General features: G+C 38.4%; 1 protein-coding gene across 1 annotated transcript in view; it reads left to right on the top strand.

Annotated features, from left to right (window-relative positions):
- The first annotated feature begins 4,343 nt into the window (after nt 1-4,343).
- HIF1A (hypoxia inducible factor 1 subunit alpha) overlaps nt 4,344-15,548 on the top strand; it is a 49,348-nt gene continuing 38,143 nt past the window's right edge. Inside the window, exon 1 of the mRNA XM_066387975.1 lies at nt 4,344-4,779. Coding sequence (XP_066244072.1) covers nt 4,745-4,779 — 35 coding nt within the window. The 5' untranslated portion in view covers nt 4,344-4,744. The remainder of the gene's footprint in view (nt 4,780-15,548) is intronic.

Here is a 15,548-nt window from a genome sequence, read left to right as displayed (position 1 = left end):
GTGGGAGGAGGGAAAGCATTCTATAGTACTATAATTAGGTCTCAGTCTTTCAGTGAGCCTGAGTTGAGTATTTCCCTCCTCCCATGTTGAAGACTAGAGAAGGCTGGAACTGGGTGTTTCCCTTCTCCAACACTGGTTAGTTTCCCTTGAGGGCAGATCATATATTGAAGAACAGATGGCTCTGTGAGTATTTCCAAAGGGTTAGTTTTCCCCTTTCCCTGAAAAAAGCAAGAGGTTTTTCTCACATCTCCACAGTGAGAATCTGATAGGGTTCCTGGAGGTAAAACTCAGAAAACGTGTGGGGCTCCTCTAAGGCTGAGCCCCCTTGGAGTTTTTAACTCAAGCTGGTCTACACAGAGCCTCCAGCAATTCCTCAATTACCGTTTAAAGTGTTCCTACTGATATTGGTTCCAACTCTGAAGTTGGCATAAATTGCTGACTTCCGCTCCTGGTAAATTGTAATCCTCCAATAAGCTGTGATTCTCCATATCCCTCTGTCTATCCAGTTTTCAGGGAAGTAGTTTTCCCTGCCACCTCAATACTCTCTGAGAGATCTAAGAAGAGTTGTTGTTTTTCAGTTTGCTCAGCTTTTTTTTTTTTATGGAGACAGAGAGTGAGTCAGAGAGAGGGATAGACAGGGACAGACAGACAGGAACAGAGAGAGATGAGAAGCATCAATCATTAGTTTTTTCATTGCACGTTGCAACACCTTAGTTGTTCATTGATTGCTTTCTCATATGTGCCTTGACCGCAGGCCTTCGCAGACCGAGTAACCCCTTGCTGGAGCCAGCGACCTTGGGTTCAAGCTGGTGGGCTTTTCCTCAAACCAGATGAGCCCGCACTCAAGCTGGTGACCTCGGGATCTTGAACCCGGGTCTTCTGCATCCCAGTCGGACGCTCTATCCACTGCGCCACTGCCTGGTCAGGCCTCAGCTTTTTTTCTTATAGTGAGGACAGGAGCCACCAAACTCCTTACATGTTGGACCAGAAAACAAAAATCCCTTGGTATTCCTTTGTAAATTTATGCTTAAAATATCTATTTATCATAATTGACAAGTGCTAGTATTAAATTTTCAGTCTATTCTTATTTTTCATAAACTCAAAGATACATATTTTGTTTTTCCTTGAAAGAAAAAAAAAGGATGTTTAGTGTCTATTATCATCTAACCTCTTTCCTTCCAAATGATATACATTTTGTTGTTGTTCTTATAATAGAATAGGGCAAAGGGAGGGGAGTGGAAATTAAGGGTAATAAGCCAAGAATCACTTATTGACCACTAAGTTTTCTTACATAGTTTGAAACATTCTAAATTATCTGAATCTGATGTGTTTCAATCTTTAGAAGCTCAGTATTCTATATCATTTAGTAGTAATCCAAATTTCAACTTTAACTTGTCTCCTCCTGACTCACTGCCCAACTTCCTATTAAATATGGGTTAAGGGTCAATTGAGTCATCTGCAAGTAATCTTTCAGCTTACTTAGAAAGTTCTGCAAAGTGATTTGAAATGAAATTTGAATACTTACGAAGAGTAGAAAGTGATTGACTAAGGCTGTTCATTAAATTTTATTTACATTGTAATAACATGAATGCATTTATTAATATATAGTTGATTTAAAGAAAATGAATTTAAAACTTTCCCCACAGTAAATCTTGCCTTTTATAATCATTTTTTTAAAACATAATTAATTGAATTTGGGAATACTACTTAGTTCCTTTGTAATTATGTAAAAACAAGTTAGTTGAAAATTACCTTTACATGTTCATACATATACACACAAAATACCATATTTTATATTCTTGAAAAGGAAAATCAAACTTTGGGGCAAATTTAATGATTGTTCAAAAACATCTTTTGCTGATTGAACTGTTTTAAACTTTTGAAATGCTTAAAAAAAATTTAAATGACTTATATTTGCTATTACAAAATGCTCAGTGTTTTTTGATGTACTAAGTATTATACACTTTAGCTATACTCAGTGGCCAGAGAGAATGTCTTACAAGTATAATGAGAAAGGAAATGATGAAATATCTCTGTCACCATGTTTATATATGAAAGTGGGAATACTCTGGGCAGTTCCAAAGTTGAAAATAAAGAATATTTACAGTTTTATATTATGATAATTGGAATTCTTGATAGTTAAACTGGCTTAACTCTGGCAGAAGCCCAAGTAATTACTGCTAGCAGCGGCACACATTTGGAGTAATAGTAATGATAAGAATAATAAAAACAAGACGACCAACAATACTAAAACTAAATATTTATTGATTACTTACTATGTTTCAAGTATTGTTCTAAGTGCTTTACATGTATTATCTCATTTAATCACCCCATATGTCTGTGGCAGAGACACAAATGAGTAAACTGAGGCATAGAAATGTTAAATGACTTGTGTCACAGCCAGTATTCAAGCTCACTCTTGACTGACACCAGAGTTCTCAACACCAAGTTTTCAGACTGTTAAAAAGTTTGTAGTTTACAGTTGTTCTTTCCATAATTAAAGAAAAATATGAATACTTATTTTTGTTCCTTTCTGCTTTACAGGCATTTCCCACAGTACTTTTCATGAGGACATATCATTCAGTGTTGTAGATCTGAAAAAAAAGTACATTAAGATCAATATTTAACTATTATCTTTATGGGTCTACTGACCAGTTAGAAAGAGGTGCTATGTGAATCAGCTTTTTTATCAGACTACTTTGTTTTATAGACCAGTTTTCACACACCAATATAATTGAAATCCATTACAGATAGTCACATTAATTTATAACTTAGAGTTAGATTGTAACAATATTATTATTATTATTATTTTCATTTTTCCGAAGCTGGAAACAGGGAGGCAGTCAGACAGACTCCCGCATGCACCCGACCGGGATCCACCTGGCATGCCCACCAGGGGGCGATGCTCTGCCCCTCTGGGGCATCACTCTGTTGCATCCAGAGCCATTCTAGCGCCTGAGGCAGAGGCCACAGAGCCATCCTCAGCACCAGGGCCATCTTTGTTCCAATGGAGCCTCGGCTGTGGGAGGGGAAGAGAGAGACAAAAAGGAAGGAGAGGGGGAGGGGTGGAGAAGCAGATGGGCGCTTCTCCTGTGTGTCCTGACTGGGAATCGAACCCAGGACTCCCGCACACCAGGCCGACGCTCTACCGCTGAGCCAACCAGCCAGGGCTGTAACAATATTATTAATAAGGCAAAGGTGAGATGTAAAATAATCTAGTGTTAAGTGGAGATATATATGCAATGCTGCTTTGGGCTCAAAATACATTCCTTTTTTCGTTTAAAAGACTGACAGTCTTGAATGTATGCTTCCAAAGCCAAAAAGTGAGTAAGTCTTACTCAGTAGCTTGCTAAATCATGTTAGCCAACAGGTCATACTGGCCAAAAGTGTATCCAGTTAACTCCTGTTCAGAGGTCCCCTGCCCAGGATTTGGTGGAGTATGGAGAATCCTTCCTCCTTCCAACCCACAGAGGGAACTCAATTCCAGGTGCAAGTCTCAAACCAAGAGTCGTCTATTTTTCCTTTTCCTTTTTCTTTTTAATCCATCTAAGATTACTTTTTGGTTCGTTTAAAAGCAACAAGGGAGTAAAGTAAGTCTACCTAAAGCCATTTTTCCAACTCTGTCCCTGAAATTCAAGTTTATGCTCTTTAATTAAAGCCACTCATATCTGTAAGTGCTAAAAATAACTTCAGATTTTAAGATTTCCCTACTACCTTAATTACTTCTACAGGTCTACAGCAAGAGTATGTTGTTTTATATTTTTGTTTGCATGCACTCAGTAATCAAACTTCATCACAAAAACTCAGTGGACAAGAAGGGTATCCTTATGTTCTCCAGCAGAGTATGGTCGGTGACATGGCCCGTGGTTAGGTAACTTGGCAAAAAGACCCCATTGTAACACATCTGAGCAAAGGAACCAAAGGGTTTTGCTGTCACGACTCGAAAAGTGCATTTTTGAACTAGGAGTCAGTACAACGGGCGGCAAACCTGCACAGCATAGCCGCCAAGGAGAAAGCAAGCAGACTTGCTGTACTGAGAGCAGGAAATGTGATTCAGACTAGGAACCCACAAACAGAAATCCCTTCGCAGCAGCGCCTCCCAAAGTCAGCCACTGCTTCCCCTAGAAAAAAGCGCAGGGTCCCCAAACCAGGCTGGCCGCACCCCAGACCCTTTCTCTTTCCTCCGCAGCTGCACACAGACGAGCACGTGAGCTCGGGAGCGCTTCCCAGCTGTGCCTCAGCTGACCGACTCCTGATTGGCTGACACAGAAGTGGGCTGGGGTGGGGCCTGACCGCCTGCGTCACTCGCCATTGGCTCTCAGGGAACCCGCCTTCTTCTCAGGTGAGGCGGGCTTGCGGGAGCGCGCGCCAGGCTCCGCGGGCGAGCGCGCCCCCGACACTCTCCTTCCCGAACCCCCCCCCCCCGGGCGCGCCCGCGCGCGCGCCCCCGTCCTTGCCCGCCCCCTGCCGCTGCTTCAGCTCCACAGTGCACAGAGCCGCCTCGTCTGCGGGGACGCGAGGATCGCCCTCGTCGCCGCCTGAGCCAGCAGCCAGAGGGGAGGCTCTTCTGAGCCCAGCCTGGAGTCCTGCGACCGCCGCCAGCTTCTGCTGCCTCGCATCTCACGAGGGGGTTCACACCTCTGGACGTGCCTCTGCCCTCCCGCCGCGTGCAGGGAGCCAGCGCTTAGGCCGGAGCGAGCCTGGGGGGCGCCGGCCGGGAAGGCATCGCGGCGACCGATTCGCCATGGAGGGCGCGGGCGGCGCGAACGACAAGAAAAAGTAAGCCCCTGCCCGCCGCGTCCCCGCCCGCCCGCCGCCCCGCACGCGGGCCAGCCTCGCGTTCCGGGGGGCCTCCTTTTTGTTCCCGTCTTCTCTCCCCTCCCCTCCCCTCCTCGCTCTCCCCCAGCCTCGCGGGCCGGGCTCCCCCTCTGTCCACGTCGCCATCTTGTCGTGGGGGGCGGGAGACGCCGCGAAAGTGCTCTCAGGGGCCGGGGGCTGGGCCCAGCCCGCCCTCCCTTCGCGGCCGCGGGGCCTCGCACCGCCCTCGGTGCCCGCCTGCAGCCGGGCGGCCCCGCGCCCGTTCGGTGCGCTGCCCCTAGCCCGAAAGCCCGGGAGAGCGGCGAGCCGCAGCTCGGGCGCCGCCGTTCGTGCTGAGCTTCCGCTCCTTCCCGCCCCCATCCTCTCCGCTTCCATTGAAAACTCGGCCCCCGGGGCGGACCCTGCACGCGGGTCCTGGCTCCCCAGTGGGCTCGCGGCCCAGGATTGCCGCCCGAGCGCTTCGCGGGGGGATGACGCGATCCTGCCCGGGGCTGTGCGGCCGCGGCGGGGTCGCTGCCTTTGTGCACGAGGGATTTGCCGCGATGGCCTCGAGATGCTAACTTTTCCATTCCCACGTGCAGGTTTTGTTTTGTTTAAGGTCTTGGAAAAGTTGCCTAGACTGAAAGTCAAGAGTAACGGGGATCGAGAGAAATAGCAACATTTTAAAGAGAACCTCAGAATTGAATACTTGTGTTTCTTTCACCTGTCAGGAGAGCCCAGACGTTACAAATGAGTATGTGCCTCCTGCAGCCTTGGAAGCATTTTAGTGAAAATGTAGCGGCTGTCTTTATTTAGGCAAACGTTTTTTATTGCGATTGGGAAAAAAAAGTATGTGATCAGAGCAAATTAAATGCATCCCTGAAATTTTTAGAACTGTCTGATTTTCCTGACTTGAAGTATATTAAAGGGAAACTTTCAAAATATATCCAAAGTAAATAATCATTCTGTTAAAATTTAATGCAAGTTTTAAAAACACCTTGAAGTTTGAATCTAAGTAGTGTATTACAGTTTGAAGAATTGTTAGTTGAACCGGTGGGATTGAGACTGACACCCCACCCCCACCCCCACCCCGCCCCACAGTGTGACCCAGTTTGGTATTTTAGCCTTTGAGGAAATCATTTTAAGGAATTGAAGATTTAGAATAAGAGTTGTGGTTAGTAGATTGATTTTACTGTTAAGTCCTTGCACTCTTCAAGGAGAGATTAATTTCCCTAATCAGTATCCACTATCCACAGAAGATAAACTTGCTTATGTTCTGGCTGTTTTGTAGGTCCCCTTTTGGTCGTTATTCAACAGAACAGTGCATTCTCAGTTTGTAAACACCAAAGAAAGCACTTAAAATTCAAAAAATGACCAAACAGATCTAGACTTAATTCTAAGAGTTGCCAGGAATAAATTGCTATTAATTTAGCAGAAGTGATTACAGAGCTTTTGATGAAATGATGCGGCTGTTATATTGTTAACCTAAGGCAGATTACCTTTGTGTAGAGCCAGTTTTCTGTTCTTTTTTATATGCTGGATCATACTTAACACTGTGCATCAAGTTATGCACCAATCACTTCTTCATAGGCAATATTGTACTCCTCCTTTGCAATTCAGTTGAGAATGTCATTAAGTAGCTTTAATATAAATGAATTAATTAGCTACTGTGTATCACCCCCACTCTAAACTAGTTCTTAGATTTTCCTCAGCCCTATTTATTATTTCACAATTTTTCTCATTTGAAAATTTAGCAAATTTGTATCAGATCGAATCATATTTTCTTAGTATAGAAGTTCTTAAAACTGAAAAATTAAGTTAAACACCTTACGTGTTTAACTTATATGGTGGCTGCTCGACTATTTTAGATGCTGTTAAATATGTCTGGTTTTTGTCCTTTTCTGACTAATGTTTTTAAATTTTTTGAAAAGATAATTGAGAGATTGAGGGGTAGGGATTTTCTCTTTTCAATATTTTTCATTTTGAATGAGCCCCCAAGATCTGGATGAGGGAGACAGATTTGTCTTTTTTAAAGGTCTAGGAAACTAACTCATAGCTGAAGGATTGGAAGAAATCAGAAGACAGGATGGGTATGGTTATAATATATTTAACATAAGGCCTTTGAGGTTGATTCCTTAGGGGTAGGGGCTTGCTTTACTTAATAGCACATTGATACAGATTTCTAGATTTCAAAAGAATGTCAAAAGGTTCGTCGTTTGGTTTCAGGTTTCAGATCAGACTCCTTCACAGTTTTCCAAAAACAATTATTGCAGCATTAAAGTAAAATCTCTGAGGAACATTCCTTAACTTCCTCTTTCACTTATGTCATTAGAAGTCAAGAAGCTCTCGTTTTTTTTCTAGTTACAATTTTACTTGATTTTCCACCTGTTTGAAGACTAGCATGCCTAGTGGTTAAGAGCATAGGACGTTGAGACAGACACCTTTGGTTAGTGTCCAGCTTTTTTCACTTTGTTAGCTTTGTGAGCTTGGGCAAATTACTGAATGCTTCTGAGCCTGTCTTTCTTTTGAAATGATGATAATAATAGCATCCAAATTAGCAGTTATTGTGAAGGTTAAATGAAATAATACCCAGTGCCTGGTTTAGGAGTCTTGGTAACACTGTGTACTTGAAAATAAGCATATAAACTAGAACTTGTTAAAAGTTTTAGTGTAAATTTACACACTTAAAAACTTTTTTTCAAGTCCGTTCAAATTATTTCTTTGTTTTAGTTCTTCTCATCACCTCATACATCTTTTCTGTATCTCCTAAAAATGGAAAGACTAACATTGGAGCCAGAGCTTTAAAAGGGGCCCTTCTCGGTTAAAATATATATAGTACATTTCCAGGTTAGGTTGGCATCTAGCATCAGTTATTCTTTTGAGCATCTGTTCCACTGTCTATTCCAGGCCCCCTTCTTCACAGTTCCTTCAATAACATTTAACTCTTCCATATTTGGGGCAAGTTAACAAACCCATACACTTATGCTGTTTCCTTGTTACCAATGACTTAGGCTTCTCATTTGTAAAATGGTTGACAAGGTGATTAAAGGACTGATTTTATAATTTTAATTTCTTACCCCTTGTTTCCTCCCCAAATAGGTTACTTTAAATTTACTCTGGACTTTAGAGTCCTAAACACATTCTAGTCATACAGGTCATTTCAGCAAGGTTTTGTGCAAGTCTTAGAACTGGCAGTAACTTGAAAATGTTTTTCTCTTGATGCTACAGTTTAGACAATTTTATAAGTATTAATCTTTGCTAAACATTAGATGGTGGAAAAACTGTCCTTTGCTTATGCATTTCTGCAGTTAAAACCATTGGCTTCCGTCTTAAGGCAAAAGCTTCAAGCATGTATTGTTTAAATTTTTGTGGCTCGATTTGTATGAAATTTATATTAGTGTACTCTTCCACATATGTGTGTTTACTAGTACAGTCTAAAATCAGTTGTTTTAGACTGATAAAGTGTGGTAGTTCATTCCCGTGGACCACTGTAAAGCATTTTGTGCTGTTTGGAGACTGTCCAATCTTCCAGTCTTTCTGCATGCTGACTTCCATTGTCTTGACAGCTCTGTTGGTGTTTAGGCTCAAGGTTAAGATTTTTGTGGTTACTTTTTATTGTATGTTAAGAATGGTGTCTAGGAAGCATAGGGGAATTACTCTCTTGACTTTTCTTTCTTTCTTTCTTTTTTTCTTTCTTTCAAGGAGCTGCTTGTAATAATGGTGTTGAGTGGTGAAATTAAAAATGTTATGCATAGATGTTAAAGAGTTGGGTTAGATTACTGTGCTTATTCATAGGTGTGTCTTAAAATATAATTTTTAAAAATTTAGATACTTCAGAAAAAATCTTATCTAAGGTTGTTAACTGTTTCTCAGCCAGGAGAAATAATCTAAAGTATTGTTGGATTAGTTTTCTATTAAGGAGTTGATCATAATTCATAAGAACATTCTCTTTTTTCTTGTTTCTTTTTTTTATGTTTGGGCTAATTATCCAGTTGATGGATTTTATTCAGCCTTCTGCTACTTGTATATGTATGTGTTGTGTATGTTTTGTGCTTAACCAGAGGGTTAGACAAAGAATTTGAAATGAAGATAAGCCAAGCTTTTTGTTGCTCAGTATTTTTGTTAAAAGTATGGTGAAGATTTCTTAATTAAATTAGGTATTGGAATTTTAAAAATACTTGTATCCTTCTATTAATATGTCTCCTGGAGCGTGAAAAATGAACTACTTTGGTATTTGCATTGAGTTTTATATTAAAATTTGTATTTTCTGCAATAAAAACAAACCCATATCTATTTGTCAGACATGACCCTTTTAGAAAAATCTAATTTGTAAAATCTAAACTGGTTAAAAAACCCGTAAAACTTCCCATCTTAATAACTTCTGAGTGTACAGTTCAATAGTGGTAAGTATTTATATATACACATTGAAGTGAAATTCTGTAACCATGAAACGACTCGATTTTCCCCTCCTCCTTGTCCTTGGCAACCAACCATCAATCTTCTTTCTGTTCTTATAAATTTGACTACTTAATATAGCCTGTAAGTGGAATCATACAATTTCTGTGACTAGTTTATTTTACTGAGCATAATGTCCTCAAGGTTAATATATGTTGTAGAATGTGTGAGAATTTCCTTCCTTTTTAAGTATTTGAATAATATTTAGTTGTATACCACATTCTGTCTATTTAGTCATCTTTCCATGAACCCTTAAGTTGCTTCCACCTGTTGGCTATTATGAATAGAGCTGCTATGAACACGAGTTTGCAAACATCTCTTTAAGATCTTGATTTCAATTATTTTGGATATGTTCTGAAAAGTGGGATTGCTGGATCAAATGGCAACTCTATTTTTAATTTTTCAAGGAACTGCCAAACTGTTTTCCTTAGTAGGTCACCATTTTACTTTTCCATCAGCAGTTCACAGGGGGTCCTATTTCTCTACTTCCTCAACACTTGATATTATTATTTTCTGGAGGTTTTTTTGTTTTTGTTTTTATTGCAGCCATCCTCATGGATGTGTTGAAGTGATTCTGTTTTTAAGGGTTTGTTTGTTAACCAACTTAAAAGCTAACAACCATTGCCAGTGGAAGCTTTATCAGAAGTTAAGTGCCTCTAAAAATTAAGTTTTCCTAGTGACTTACAAGTATTTGGTTTGTCAGTACTTTTTCAGAAAAATATTTACTGTTTAAAATGTTCTCTACCACCTTGGCCGGATAGATCACTTGGTGGTAGAGCAGCATCCTAATGCAGAGGTTGCGAGTTCAGTTGCCAATCAGGGTACATACTGGAACAGATCTATGTTTCTATCACTTCCTTCCTTCCTCTCTCTCTAAAATCAATAAATAAATTTTAAAAAACGTTCTGTGCCTTTCCTATTGTTGGTAAAGTCCTGTTTAACTAGTTTTTGTTTTAAAAGTTTTATACGATAGTTGAAATTGCTTATTTTTATAAGACTGTCCTAGGATGTTACTTTTTTGTTGTTGGGGTGATCTCAACAGTCATTTATGAATGTATGTTCATTTTAAAATTTTACTTGGTTGTAATTATTAAACATAAAGATTATTTCGAAGTATGATTTTCAAAATTTTTTGTTTAATAAGTGGGACAAAAATCTAGTGATGGAACATAATTTACTGTAGTTCTTCACCCAATTGTTTTGAAAGTCACAATATATTTAGACAGATTAAAAAAGTGTTTACAAATTAGCCCTGGCCAGATAGCTCAGTTGGAGCATTGTCCTGAAGCACAGGGGTTGCCAGTTCCATCCCAGGTCAGGGCACATACAGGAACAGACTGGATGTTCCTGTCTCTCTCCCTTCTTCTCTCTCTGAAATCAATAAAATAAAAATTTTAAAAGTGTTTACTAGTTAATGTTGCAATTTTCACTCATTTATGACTGTTCCCTGTGCCTCTCCCCTTTTTCCTAATAGTTTATGAGAATTTGTTTTTCCAACTGAATGATATTATGGTAAATTAAACATAAGGTTTAAAGGTGGAAAGTTTAAGTTTCTAAGAATTATTATATACATATATTTGTTCTCATAGACCTTTGCTTGTAAATTCAGATGTTAAGTAAACTTTTTTAATGTGACCTCCTTTTCAGTTATGAAATTGAAACATTCTAATGAGCAAGATCACAAGTGGACTGAATTTGAAACTTGTGATATTAGGAGAATACTGTCACAGTACGCTCTTAATAAGTATTTGAGCAAACACATGAGGCAAAAAAAGAATAATTGAATGAATAAAGAGAAAGATTTTAAGATTTTTAAAAGGTTTTTGGAAGTCATTATTGCTTCCTCTTCTATGTCCTGCTTTTCATAGGAATTTTTCTTATGCTTGGGAACCCCTTACGATACTATAGAACTTGATTTTTAATTTTTTGTGATTTAAAAATATTTATGGTATTTGTTAGAACCTGGCCAGTAAACATTTTGTTAATAAATACAGCTAAGTGACATGTACTTGGCTTTGGAAATAATTCAGTACCCTACTTTAAGGTATGTTAAATGTTAGTGCCTGCCAATCTATATATCAGAATACTGAATTAAAAAGTTTGCTGAAAGAAGCATATGACTCTGTAAAAAATCAGGTAGGCTCAAATATGTAAAAAGTGTCTTTACCCTTATTTTATCTTTAGCAAACATTTCTTAAGTCTTAACTTCTGGAAAATTTGGACCAGTTTATACTGTAGCGCGGTATATTAGAGTGCCATTTTCTTGTACTTTATCATCGTTAAAGTTTGTTTTTAATTCAAAACCCTGGCATTTTGATAAGTATATTAGAATTCTTTTTATTTCAGGTGATAAAACTCAAACTAGTTTAAGGGGAAAATAAGGCAGTTACTGGCTCACACAATCTAGTTTTGATTTAAGGGACAGTTGGATCCAGAGTTTCACATGCTGTCCTCAGACTATCATCCCTGACTTTCTCTTGAATATTACTTGGTTTATATGCCTTTGCTCTATTTTGCCTCATTTTGTCACAAAGGCTGTCCATTTCTGTGCCTGTATCCATCCAGTTTGTGATCATTAAAAACCAAAAGAAATTTTCTCTTCACGTATTCATGTATCAGTTTTCTGGATGAATGCCTGTTTGCCCAGCTTGAGCTGTTTATTTTTGACCATGGTAGTGGGGTTCCCTGATACATGAGTCATATAGTCTTGTAGATTATTTGCTTGTCTTGATGTATATTATTATCTCTTTATACAATACTCTTGATCAGTGCTGGTATTGTAATGAATGGGCTATCAGTTTTTGTTGCAAATCACCTGAATTCATCATATACAGTGTTTTCTACCAAGCATATTCATTCTGCAAAAGTTCTTGCTATGCCTTTTGGGAAACTTAGAGTCTCTTCTACCATAGATAAGGGTTTTCATTTCATTTCCTTAAGAAAGAGGGGCAGTAATGACTAATGGCTAAGAGCTTAGGCTCTAGAGATTGGCTGCTTACTTTGCCATGTGCTAACTGTTGATCTTGCGCAAGTTCCTTGACCTTTCTACATCTCACTTTATTTGTAAATTAGAAAGGAAAGAATAATTGCCTTATTATAGGACTGTTGTAAAGATAAAAGAGAGATTAACTCATGTGAAACAATATTTCTTGCCACAATGGGCTTAATGAATTAAAAACTATTATTATATTCACGTTATTATAATATTAAGTTTTTGGAAAAATTTTACTCCTTTTAAGTCTCAAGATATTGCTTAGAGTCATTTAAACCTTATTTGGGACTATCTGATAAAGGGTGATGTAGTCCTTTGGTCCAAACTACCAATGAATTTATGTTAATGGTAGAATAGTTAGTGCTGCTTTTCCTCTACATTGGTATTTTTTCCCCATGAATATCTGCCCTTGCGAATTAAATGAAGTTTTTTGTTGTTGATACATATTATTCTAAAATAATATTGATAGCAAGCAGTAAAGGAAGAAGTATATTCTCAGGGGTGTTTCTTTGCATTGTCAAAGGATAGGAAATTAAGAAAGCCTATTTTCTGTGCTTTTTTGGCATCAATTCATTAAATGTCTTTTATATAATCTGTTGGCAGAAAATAGTTAGAAATTGCCTGCCTTTGCAGAGAACGTAGCTAAAATGTTTAAATGGGTTATATGTCAAACCAGTAGTCAAAGCATTCACTGTGAATGGGAGGAAGGTGTATTTCTTGGATAATGTGAATAAGTTTATTTCAATGGTTCAGATTTTTTTTGACCCTTGACCCTACCCTAGTACCTAACCACTCTCTCACCTATAACAGATTATTGTGCATTCATTTATTCAACAGATATATGTGCATTTGATTTATCAAGCAAAGTATTGAATGTTGATGGCTCAGTCCACAGTTGAATAATCAGTTTTGGTTGTCAATTGATTCATCCATAAAGTGTGCTTCTTTTTTTTTTTTTTTTTTAGTACAGTGTGGTTTCAAGTTAGAGATTCTTGCAAAATACTGACTTTAGGATTTAAGTTTTGTTACGTTAATATAAACCATCACAGGAGCATTTTCTATAGTTTTGTTTTTTAATTTGGCCAGTTTACTTTGAGTTGACACACAAAACACACTCTCACAAGATAGTTTATTTTTGGCAACTATAAATGTTAGAAAGTTCTTTATTCCAATATTTTTTAACCCTGACTAATGTTTATATCTCCTTCAGAGCAAAGTAATCTCTATAATCTTGTGAGATGTGCCCAGTGACCTCAATCTGAGTATACCACATTAGATTAAAAAAAAGGTAACTGTTCATTTGGTACCAATTTATTCATAAATAAATGTAGCCTTAAACACAGAAGGCTTGTAGCAAGAATATAAGATTATTTAGATTATCCAGAATAGGCTCTTTTTTCTTTTCATACATGGCTAACAAAATGGGAACATGATTTTAAAATTCTCAGTTTACCTTCAATGCTCCTTTAAACCTATTGAGTAAAGCCCTGCCCTCTTGTAACTCCCACTTATTAACCACTGCAGTTGGCATAAATCACCAAATGTCTTCCATATGACGTCTTTTTCAAATATCTGAAGGTAGTTCTTGTGTCTCTTCCTTCTGTTTCTAAGTAAAAACATCCCCAAGTTTTCTTTAATCTTAAATTTAAAAATTATATTTCTATATTGAACATTTGATTTGTGGAACAGCATGGGCTGAATTAAATACGGGACTTCAGTCTCGTTGGAATCTGACACCTGCCACTTACTAATAGTATTACTTATCCCCTTTTTATAGACAAGGAAACAGGGTAAGAGGTTTTTGGAGAAATTTATTTGATAGCCTTGAATAGAATGGATTAGTATAGGTAAGGGCCAAGAAGACATTTGCTTCAGGAGAGCTTCTCCTTTGTCTTTGTTTCCTGAATCTGCATCATGATCAACAGTTTTGAACTAAATAGGAAAAATCTTTATGGTATGATTTCTATGTGTATACCTTTATTCTGATATATATGATTTCTTTTGTTATATAAGTACTTGATTATTCTAACTTATGTATCTTTTGTTATAGTTAAGTAATTAAGTACACATTCTTCTCAATACACATACACACACACACAAAGTTTAGTGTCACTGACCTCTTAAATTCCAGTCTCAGTTCTGTTACCATCAGAAAACGTATATTAAGGGAAATGGAAAGAAAAATTTACCACCAGCTGAGAGGCAGGTAAGAGGGAAGAGTCATAGACTAGGTGATAAGCTTTTAGGAAAGCCATTAACACAGCTGTTGCTCAGGGATGGTGATTCTCAACCATTTAATTTGTATGGCATTCATAAAATATTAAAATGTTATTTTAAAAAATTATTTCAAAAGCTTGAGAAAACCATCCCACAGTTACCACATTTTTTATTTGGTCATCTTTGAAGCCTAATCATATTCTTAAATTTTTGAGGTTAAGTTACTGGATTTTTTGCCTGACCAGGCAGTGGCGCAGTGGATAAGACCGTCGGACGGGAATGCCAAGGACCCAGGTTCGAGACCCCAAGGTCGCCAGCTTGAGCGCAGGCTCATCTGGTTTGAGCAAAAGCTCGCCATCCTGGACCCAAGGTCACTGGCTCGAGCAAGGGGTTGCTTGGTCTGCTGAAGGCCCACAGTCAAGGCACATATGAGAAAGCAATCAATGAACAACTAAGGTGTCGCAATGAAAAACTAATGACTGATGCTTCTCATCTCCGTTCTGTCTGTCTGTCCCTATCTATCCCTCTCTTTGACTCTGTCTCTGTAAAAAAAAAAAAAAAGTTACTGGATTTTATTAAGCACACACTTTATTACTGGCCTGTCCTTGAATTGTACCTCTAGCTTCTCATTCCTAGCAATTTTCCCTTGCTCTATGTAGTGTTGCCCAACCCACTCTGTTCAGTGTTCTCCCTGACAAACATAATTGTCATATTATTATGTACCGTATTTTCTGCTCCATAAGACGCACCTGAACATAAGACACACCTACGGTTTTAATGAAGAAAATTAAAAAATTTCTGAACCAAATGGTGTGTAAAATATTTAATAAAATACCATATTTTTCACTCCATAAGACACATGGGCATTTCCCCCTCCACTTTGGGGGGGGGTGTCTATGGAGCGAAAAATAAGGTAGTTGTCTTATGCATATGTAGTTGCAGCTAAAATTATTTTTTTCAGAATTCACTGTTAAATCTTTGTTATAAGACCTGCTAATGGTTCTCATACTTGTATTGCTTAAGAATCACCTGGGTGTTTAAGTTAATATAGGGAGTCCCAGATACCCACCTCCAGAAATTCTAATTT

This window comes from Saccopteryx leptura, chromosome 6 (genome assembly GCF_036850995.1).
Source record: "Saccopteryx leptura isolate mSacLep1 chromosome 6, mSacLep1_pri_phased_curated, whole genome shotgun sequence".
NCBI classification, from domain to species: Eukaryota; Metazoa; Chordata; class Mammalia; order Chiroptera; family Emballonuridae; genus Saccopteryx; species Saccopteryx leptura.
Note: the sequence above shows the minus strand (reverse complement) of the source record. Positions and strands in the feature narration are given on the sequence as shown.